This window comes from Populus trichocarpa, chromosome 16 (genome assembly GCF_000002775.5).
Source record: "Populus trichocarpa isolate Nisqually-1 chromosome 16, P.trichocarpa_v4.1, whole genome shotgun sequence".
In the NCBI taxonomy this organism is placed as follows: Eukaryota; Viridiplantae; Streptophyta; class Magnoliopsida; order Malpighiales; family Salicaceae; genus Populus; species Populus trichocarpa.
The window spans coordinates 4,590,595-4,601,219 of record NC_037300.2 but is presented as its reverse complement, the minus strand read 5'-3'; the positions used below and the strand labels follow the sequence as shown (position 1 = coordinate 4,601,219).

The 10,625-nt window shown below is 34.1% G+C and overlaps 1 protein-coding gene across 1 annotated transcript; it reads right to left on the bottom strand.

Moving 5' to 3' along the window:
* Window positions 1-1,033: 1,033 nt before the first annotated feature.
* LOC7469924 (calcium-dependent protein kinase 20) lies at window positions 1,034-7,775 on the bottom strand. The gene is made up of 7 exons (XM_002322727.4): window positions 6,364-7,775; window positions 4,161-4,304; window positions 3,904-4,056; window positions 3,387-3,502; window positions 2,368-2,535; window positions 1,447-1,671; window positions 1,034-1,345 (listed from the first exon to the last, which is right to left on the bottom strand). The coding sequence occupies exons 1-7, from the start codon at window positions 7,274-7,276 to the stop codon at window positions 1,265-1,267; spliced, it is 1,800 nt and encodes a 599-aa protein (XP_002322763.3). The 5' UTR covers window positions 7,277-7,775; the 3' UTR covers window positions 1,034-1,264.
* Between the last annotated feature and the right edge of the window lie 2,850 nt (window positions 7,776-10,625).

The following is a 10,625-nucleotide window of genomic DNA, read 5'->3' as shown; positions in this document are numbered from 1 at the left end:
ATCTGTGTTTTCAGCAAATTGGCAATGAACATATTGATGAACAAATAACATCTTTTTATTTTATTCTTTGATGAATGAAAGGATGAACAAATAACGTCATTGAAAAGAAATATTATATAGATCCAACAAGATAAATTTGTATAATTGAATTATAAATGTATGGTTAAGATGTGTATTTTGCACATCAGTCATGTTCCAAAAACAGTATATTTAGAAATGAGGTTTTTTTTTGTGATAAAATAATGAATAATCATATATTCATGTTCATTTTTCTTTCTTCATGCTTATGAGATGGATAATTGATGGTAAATTATTTAACACTTGTAAAATAGTTTTTTAAATTCCAATAAATTTTAAAAATAAAAGTGTTTATTCTTGTTTTAATATGCTAAATGCTTTGAGATTTAAAATTATTAGTCTCTAAAGAATAGAAATTATGAATTTTTATTCTTGTTTTGCCAGAGTTGAAGAGTTAGAGAGTCATTTTCTCCTGATAGCATTAATAAGAAACAAATATCCCTTATAAAATATTAATGAGATGAAAATATGATAGGTCATTAAGAGATTTTTTATATATTTATAGATATAGGGAGAAGAATATATCTGATATTAATATTTTATTTTAAAAGTTATAAAGATAAACAAACAAGGTCTTATAATCCAACATGAAGCTTATAATGATCTAAAGACCTTTGATCCTTCATGCTTGACATATTTCCAAGCTCATGGTCAATAAATATGATAGTGAGCCAAATCCATGCTTAATTGGGTTTGACATCCAACCAAGTCCAAGATTAATAGGTCAAGAGGGTTGCTAGTCTTGGCGCGCAGCCAAGTCTAGAGAAGAAGAGTCTAGTAGTTCGCTAGACTCATGCTCAATTGGACTTGATGCATAACCAAACCCAAACATATTGAGTCTGATAACTCGTCAGACTCATACCGATTAGGTCTAACAGGAAGATCATCAAGCATCCTTTACTACTAGTATTTACTACAGTAAAAAAAAAAATGATTCAACAGAAGAAAACGAGGGTAAATCATGAACAAAGTTTTCAAACTTGGGAATTGCAATCTAATCCAAGTGAATACATTTAACAGAAACCTAAAAGGTGGTAAATACAACCTGGAAGGATACTCAACTCTTGTAACCTCCCTGAAGCCTGTTTCCTCTTTACAACAGATGCACTGCACATTCTGTTAACTTATGACACCTAGAAAATACAAATTAACTCCTACTGCTTAAAGGCTTGTCGGAATCTTACACCTAAGTTATTTGTGATCTTGTCTGGCTAAAACCAGTGTCTTGCATCATTGCCACAAATTCACTATAATCGATGCGCCCATCCTGAGAAGAACATGAAAGTGAAAAATTAAATCATGCTGATGAGATAAACTAATTTCTACCCGAAGGCGAATGAAAATGATTACTGGGAGGAAGATACTTACATTATCCTGATCAACCTCACGTATAATTTCTTCTAACTGAACATCTCCTAAACCAAACTGCTCACAGGCCTGTTGGAGCTCATCTTGTGTAATGTACCCGCTCCCATCTTTGTCAAAGTATGAGAAGGCTGAATAGAGATGATCCTCCTTCACAATCTTGTTTAGATGGAGCATAGCTGCTATGAACTCGCCATAGTCTATGGTACCACTGTTGTCAACATCAGCCTGAAAATTTTTATCAGGCAGGAAGCTAAATCAGAATCAAGCTGAATGGATCAGAGGAAACACTGATGCGGTAACATTCAAGACAATCACCTGGGGGATCCCAAATGCTTGAGTGGTGATTCATAAGTTAATTCAACGTCCATGATAAAATCTCAGAGACCATAATTTTAACCAAAAACATATCAATTTCTACATACAGACATGCGCTGCATTTACATTTAGATATGATAGCAAGTTTCTTATGATCTGTGCATGAGTGCCAACGTGTGTTTGTATCTCGTCCCAAGACTCCCAGGGACCTGGGCTCTTTAAGCATAACCTACAGAAGTCCTGCTCCATGCTACAATATCTGGGGTTTTTCCTGCTTCTTTCTCCATGTTTTTCTACCTTTTTAGCTAAATCGAACAACAGCTTGTCTAAGAGTTGTTTAATAGGTAATCCACGAGAAAAATAGACGCACAAGACTTCAATCTTGGTCACACTAATTTTCTAAGATTCAGCTTGGCTCAAAGAGACTCGGACTAAATTTCATCATGTTTAACCTGGAAATAAATTTCATTCTGTTGTCTGAAATCTCCTAATGGTTTGCAGCAGAAAATTTCAAGATAAAGAGTTCTCTAAAAAGAAAGAAAACTACCATCATGATCCTATGCTACATAACTATAAAACCAGAATCTGAATTTCAAACGAGCTTACAGCTTGCATTAGGCCAGCAAGTTCAGAATCCTTGATATTAGCACCCACTCTTTCCAAACCAGTCTTCAGTTCCTCAAGAGTTATATGTCCACTACTGTCTGTGTCTATCATCTTGAACATTTCTTTCAGACCTGCAATTTCCTCTTCAGAGAGGCTTTCAGCAATGACCTGAGATGAAAAGGAAGTTATCTAGTAAATAAAAGAACAAGCCATACCAATTAAAGCTCCAAGTCTGCAATGTTGTCTTAAAAAATTAAATGAAAACTTGAAGCAATTCAACCAAGAAGTCTCTTTTAAGAGTAAATACTAGGAGAAAGGGATTCTGTAGAACATGTAATCACACATTTAACATTTTGACGACATCTTTGAAAAATAGTTTTCCTTACTATTTGAAACAATGTACTCAAATGAAAAATGCACTGTTGCAAGTCCTTCAGCTAATTAATAAGAAATGCTTGAATACCTGTGATTAGAGATTTATAATTGTAATGTGAGCTTAATTGTATGATGACTTTATGATGATATTTGGTTACATTTTCAACTTGTAATGTCGTATTTGTATTTATAAATGCAAAGCACATTAGATTAAAAATTTTAATGAAAAAATAGTGATAAATATCATAAAGATGATTGCATCACGAAGAAAAATGAGCATAAAGCATGGAACAGTCATAAGATTTAACACCGCAATTTTCAGGTTATGATATATGTACTTCTTGTCTGAAAAGACAAGCAACATCTTTTCATTAACAGATGCAAGAAACAAAGCTGCAGGTGATATTGAACTGCCATATTACCTTTTAATTATCAAATCAAATACAAAATGATGTTTCTAGTATTTGTGTTTTAGTATTGCAACTCCACTCAAAATAAGCCCGGCAACCAAACAAAGGAACAGATCCGCTTCATTGCATTCGTTGTTTCAGTTATTATGATACAGCATCGAAGTATGACCTAAGTTTTCCACAGTTACCATGCGTGCACCAATTTTCAAGATTTCAGGGATTAGAAAAACTCACTCGAATGGCAATTTTCTTGAGCTTATTCATGGCTGAGAATTTCTTCAGCCGACTTAGGACAGCTGGATCGAGAGGTCTATCAAGTGCTACACCTTCCATCTTCACCCAAGGGTGGCCTGCACAAGAACAAATGCATCGTGTAACGATTGCTATTCCTTGGCGACAGAAGAAACCAGTAATATCAAGACAAGTTCTTTACTTGGTCTAACTCCTATACCATTATCTATCTAGCTTAGTACTATGGTTTATCTTCACATCAAGCAAGAACTTAATTTATGATTTTGTAACATTCCTCCATTTAAGCAAAAACTCGACTTAATGTATGAGTTTTTTCCTCCATTCAGTTCTGTTATATGCTAAACTTTCTAGAAGCTATAATGAATCATGATAAAAGAAATTTAGGATTATCATTAAACAAACACAACTTAAAAAAGAGACACGACTAACCAAATAATAAGCAATGCACTGGTTTATCTGCCAAATATATAATAAAAGATTAGATCATAGTGGTACTCACAGAGAACTTCATGGGCTGTCAGCCGTTTTTTAGGGTCCCTTACTAGCATTTTTCGAACAAGATCTTTTGCACTTTCAGATATATTAGGCCAAGGTTCTGATTCAAAGTCTAGTTCCCCTTTCAAAACCTGCTCAAATATTCCTTGCTCTGATTCTGAACCCAAACATGACAGAACATAAATTAGATTCAGTCAAAGAATGTCTAGAATCATTAGATAAAACTTAAATATAAACAAATTTCTAGATCATGAATCTCACCATCCCAAAATGGAGGTACCCCACTTAACAAAATATAGATGATCACTCCAGCACTCCAAACATCACATTTTGGACCATATAGCTTCCGCAACACGTCTGGAGCTACATAGTAGGGGCTGCCAACTACGTCAGTGAGAGTTTCACCTGAGATGATGAAATAATTAGTCAATTCTCAGAAATGGGAAAGCTTAGTGAGGAGGAAACAATTTAATGCTGACTAAATTTTGAATAAGCATGAGCAATGAAGAGACTATGTGCAGACTGCAGGCAAATATATCCATTCAAAAGCGACAGACATAGGAGGCATGCTAAAGTAATCTATTGGCGTGGGTGTTGAAATGTTCATGTACTAAATTATGCAAACGTCTGGCATAGTCAACGAAGAAAATCACAGTCTAATGTGTGTTTTTAGATATTACAAGGAAACAGTATATTTTACGACCATAGTGTGCATTGCAACCAATAGATCTTAAGCAACAGCTTACAATAGCTTCTAATGAGAAGCCAGTTAAGTATTTGGAACTTAAGAAATTCAACATTAGGCCTCTAGCACTTATATAGCCCACAGTTATCAGCTCCAGACCTACAACTTTAGAATGGAAAACCATTTCCAGACTTTCTGATGTTGCCATCGAAACTCACACTGCAGGCTATCAAAATAAAAGTAAATATACACATATTTTGTTGTTCAGAGTCAAAATCAAAAGCAGGATCCTGAACCATCGATGGCCCTATGTGTGTCGCACAGCTTGCTTGCGTTTACTGCTCACACTCTAAATAATATTTGAATGATGTAATTTCTTTCATAGTGTCCAGTCAGGCTTGATCAGAGCACTGTTTGTTATCTGTTATAAGCTCTATGTAGATCTAAGAATCTCTTTCACTCAACTTACTCGTGCACTAATTTCACATGGATATGATTTTTCTGTAATCATGCATCGTTAAGTGGTTCTTGGGTGTTGGCTGGTTTTGTGTGATGTCTCCTTTCCCAAACAAAATCAAAGGGAAAAGGTATGCTTTGAACATAGCAACACATTCTCTGCTTTTGATAAGTAAGAATGTCTCAGTAGCAGGACGCTAGCTAGTGAAAATGATGGACTAAAACAAACTCTTCAGGAGGGTTACGGCCTTCAGAGAATTTTCTCAGGGAAGAATCAATCACCTGGTCTAACCTCAAGCAAAAATGAACCTACACTGTTCTCCTCTGCATATGACAGTCTGTCAGATAGAGATCGTTGCAAAGGACTTGATTAAGGATTTATAGTTCCAAAGGAGGAATATCAGGCCTGAGAAAAGCATTACCAGGTCTCCATAGCCCATACCACATTGTTGATCATGATATCAAAAATGAAGAGAAAGGGTTTTGATCATGACTGCCTCAAATTATTAAAGCAAAACGTCTATCCTTGTCTCGATAGCAAGAAAAAAAAATTCAAAGCAATTATTTGGGGATAAATTCAGATCTAACAACAAACTTTAACTTCCTTAAATTTGGAAGAAGACTTTACGAAACCAATCGTACCTTTCGCCTAGCCATTAACGATATCTGTGACCACTGCAGTGACCATACCTCTTCTTTGGTAATTATTTCCACAGTTGATAAGCATCGTTTTTCGAAACATGCAAACATCTCCTACAGCCAACCACTCCCCCCAGCCCCTAGGGGGGCACAGAAAGGGGGCACGTTGTTCTATTCTCATAGTAAAAGCAAATAGCATATGAAAATCTTCATAATTAAGAAAAGATACTTATAATTGAGCTAATATTCTTATCCATTTAGTCAGTGAATTGTTGGTGCTATACTTGTCAGAAGGAGGTCATATTAATTATTAGTGGAATTTGCATGACCTCTCTCAGTTATCTGAAAAATACAAGATGTAGTGAGGCATTGTAACTCATGCTCCATTTCCAAAATCAATCTACAAGAAAGATATATATATATATATATATATATATATATATATATATATCTAAAAGTGCATTATTAGTTCCTGTAAAGCAGGAAGTCATACCAACACATAATTCATTCAACAAACATCTGATAATAGAACTGAGCAAAAGCATAATAGGGGAAACAATTTTCAAGAACTCTAAAGTAATAGAGTAAACGAGAAGGCTCGTATGGCTCTAGCTCTAGAATGCTTCAAGTAAAGGGGTCCTAGATCTAACCATTGCAACAATAAAGTGAAGCTCAGACGTGTACCTGGCCTGAAAAACACTGAGAGGCCAAAGTCTATTGTTTTAAGTGGCGAATCCTCTTCCTGACTGACAAACAGAAAATTCTCAGGCTTCAAATCCCGGTGCATTACTCCCAAAGAATGGCATGCTTCGACAACACCAACAATTAATCTCGCAAGCTCAGCCGCCTTTTTTTCTGTATAATGTCCCCTCTGAACAATTCTGTCGAAAAGCTCCCCGCCTGAACAAAGTTCCATAACAACATGGACTGCAACAGCATCCTCATAAGCATCCACAATTCTTATCACATTAGGATGACCCTCCAAATGATGCATTATCTGAATCTCCCTCCTGACATCCTCTACATCCTCCGGTGTCGTCAACTTCCTCTTTGCAATGGTTTTGCAAGCAAACTCTTTTCCAGTAGCCTTCTCAACACAAAGAAACGTCGTCCCAAATTGCCCTTGTCCAAGCTTCCTCCCTAAACTATAAATATCTTTTAAATTCCCAGTTTTCCTCCCCAACACGGATTCCATTTGAAGCGCTATACTCGAAACCCTCTTAACATGAGTAGGTTTCTTCCCCTTCTGCTCCTCCCCAGGCTTACCAATCCCCACATCTCTCATTTCCGGCTTAATGGATTTTTCGTGCTCAATGAATTTAGGTGGTGGCGGCGCCTCATTGAGCATTTTAACTGGTTCAGGTGGGGTGTTCTGGACCGGCATTGATGGATGATCAGTTGATCCTTTTCTAGAACCCTCAGATTTTTTTGATCCACCAATCAGACCCGCATTTGAGTCACCATTATTATTGCTACCATCCCCTCCTTTAGGAGAAGGCAACCTGTCCTCTGGTGGCCGGGAACGCCATATCGCAGCAGTAACACTATTTAAGAATCCCTTATTGCCTAGATTTGGTCCTACACATGTATTCCCCATAAAAAACAACTAGTCCTATTAATCTTCAGGTCCTTATTACCACCTCTCTTCTATGAAACGCAGTATAAAGATTGAATCTTTCTGATCCCATTAACATTAAAAAGAAACAATTTGATATTTCTTGGTGATCAGATCACAGGCCTTCAATCAAATCCAAATTTTGCAATTTGGCTCCAAATGACATTAATTTGGAAACAATAATCAAAATATGGCTACAGATTCACCAAAAACAATCCCCAAAAACAATCAACAAATTGCAACAACAAAAGCAAAATCCATGCACAAAACTAGAATAAAGAATCAGATAAATAATGTAAAAAATAGAGAGAGTAATGAATGAAGCAAAAAAGTACTTATCTTGAGAAAAAGGAAAGGAAAGGAAAGCAAAGAGAGAGATGAAAAGCATTGCATTTGATTGTTCAAAAATAGAGACGGATGGTTGTTTTAAGAGAAATCAGAGAGAGATTAATAAAGAAAAAAAAGAAGAAGAAGAAATCCATAATTACGTGATTAAACCATATAATAACCATGTTTTTTCATGCATGCACGGGGACTAATGGGCCGTCGGAGAGTGGTAAAAACTAGAAAGGCGCGCGGCATGCGGGAGGGAGTCTGCTTGCACACGTGCGTGGGGAACCCTGTCATCTCCCAAATTATAAAAATTATTTACCTATGACAATTTAATAAAAACAAAATATAGTTTATTGATTTTAATATCTTCATAAAATATTCTATAAACTTCAAGCACATTAATGTATAGAATATAAACCAGCAAAACTGAAGCAAACACCCCGGCTGATGGCAATTATTTTCCCGTTTTACCTACTTAAGCTATTAATACGAGCAATTAAATAGAGAAGCGAAGGATGGTGATAAAAATTAAACCTCATTTGGAATTAAAGGTTGAAACTGTTTTTTTTTTTTTTTTTGTCAAAATTTGAATTATTATTTTTTGTTTTAAATTAATTTTTTTAGTATTTTTAAATTGTTTTGATGTGTTGATGTCAAAAATAGATTTTAAAAAAAATATTATTTTAATGTATTTTCAAGAAAAAAATAATTTAAAAAACATCTTTTATCATATTTTTAAACATCTTTTTAATTAAATCTATGGTGTTTTGGGTGAAAATAAACCGTAAAAAAAATATATAGAAATAGACCATGCACCTCGTAAGTAAGCATTATTAATCACTTCAATTATAATTATATATAAAAAAATATTAAGTCCCCTCAGCCATTCATTGTAGACCACAAGGGGATGCATTGTTCATCCGGATCGTGTATCTTTTTTTCCTATGATTTTTTTTACATTTTAGTCTTTTAATTTCATTGTTTTCTTATTTGATCCCTTTAAAATTGCCCATATTTGCAAATAGTCTTGGTGATTTATTTTCCATGCATGTGTATGGAGATCTTGAGGTGTCGAGATATTGTTTTGTTTCTCGGTTAATTCTTGGTTTGACAAAACAAAATTTAATTTTATTGATTTAAAAAAATTAGAGTTTTAGAAACCGGATTTGAAGCTTTAAGAAATGTTCAGTCCCTTTTTTTTACATTATCAGAGACTGATTTGCATAGCTAGGGAAAAAGTCCACGTCTCTTTTTTAATTTCAATCCTCAACCATATTTTTTGTAAAAAATGATCATTTTATATTGTTTTAATTTGAGATTTGACTTAATAGTTTTTTTGTTGCCTTGATATGAAAACCTTACAATATTAAGAGAAATTTTTGTTGCTCGGCTTTGCAAAATAAAACAAATTCAGCTAATTTAAAACAATTAAGTGTTGAGAGATCAAAATTGAAAATAAAATAAATATAGGGACTAGGGTAATCAAGCAAGATAAATAGGTTGGTGTTTGTTGTTTTCAGGCGTCGTGCAATGCGCAAGACGTCATATGGAGGCCAAGCACTAACTTTCAAGTGATGTTGGAACTGGCCCGTCGTGATATTCCGGGTGGTTAAGCAAATGCCTACGATGGGTCGTTTGGTTTTTTTCTTGTCATCCCTACTCTCTCTCTCTCTCTCTCTCTCTCTCTCTCTCTCTCTCTCTCTCATACACACACACCCATTCATTCTCTCCCTCTCCCTCTCCCTCTCCTATGTCCTTAAGATTCGCATTGGTTTGCCAAAATTTAAAAGTTTCTTGTCATTAATTTTTATATCATACTTGGTCCCTTTTTTTATTATTATTGATATAGGTATTGTTTTAAATCTTTTTTTGATTTATTATTTTTCAATTTCATCTCTCGACATTTGATTTCAACTAATTTTTATATCAAATTTGATCATCGTTCTTTTAATTGTTATTTATTTTTAAAATTATTTTCTTAATTGAATTTTTTTTTAATTTTACCACTCAACATTTGGTTTCAATTTATTTTTACTTCAAATTTGATCATCGTTCTTTTTATTGTTATTTATTTTGTTTCAAATCCTATTTTTTATGTTTTTTTTTAATGAATTGTATCCCTTAATATTTGACTGATTGAAAACTTTGCTCCATGATTGAGAATTTTGCTATGTGTCATGGTTTTCAAATATTATCTCGAGTTGACCGCGGTCTTTTTTTTTTTTTAATTTCATCCTTCAATAGTTGATTGATTAGGAATTGGTCTTTGTGTTTTTATTCACTTTCCTTTATATGGAGTTGTTACGATCTCATGTCTTAGGTAACAGGCATAACAATTTAACCCGAGTTGACTTAGATTTTTTTTTTTCAATTTCGCTTTTCAATATTGAGTTATTTAATAATTAAGGTTTTATTCAAATTTTTTTATGAGGTTACCCTGGTATCACAACTAGGCAATATATTTTCAAGTGGGGTCAGGATTAAATATAATTTAAATAAAAAATTGGTTAGCACGTGCCTCACACAAAACTGGTAAACGGGCGCCTCCTTCACCGTTCAGGTAGTGTGTACAACGCCATGAAAACTTTGAATGTTACTTTTTGGGATGATGTTAGTTATGTCTTGCTGCTCCTGTCATGTTGGTGAGGCAAAAACCACAAAACAAGTTATAGTTGAGCTTTGACAACGTGTTTTTTCCCCCTCTGTCTTTTATTTCTCCCCTACTTGAACATGTGGCATTGCAAAAAAAAAAAGTCTAGTTATTTATTTATTGAATTAAATTAGATCTTTATTTTTTTGATTGCAATGTATTTGACCTTAAATTCTTTATTGATTTTTTTTTAATTTCATCATTTTACGTTTGTTTTTATATTAAGTTTTGCCTTGTTCTTTTTATTGTTATCTAAATGTATTTTTTTCTTATCTTTTTATTTATTAAAATTATTTTTCAATTTCATCCATCATCATTTTTTTTTCAAATTTTGTCATTATTCTTTTC

Coding starts and splice junctions, on each gene's coding strand:
- LOC7469924 (XM_002322727.4), bottom strand. CDS start 7,276: ATGGGGAATACATGTGTAGGACCAAATCTAGGCAATAAGGGATTCTTA. Junction 4,305..6,363: donor CTCAGTGTTTTTCAGGCCAG/GTACACGTCTGA, acceptor TCATCATCTCAG/GTGAAACTCTCACTGACGTA. Junction 3,503..3,903: donor GACAGCCCATGAAGTTCTCT/GTGAGTACCACT, acceptor GTTCTTGTGCAG/GCCACCCTTGGGTGAAGATG.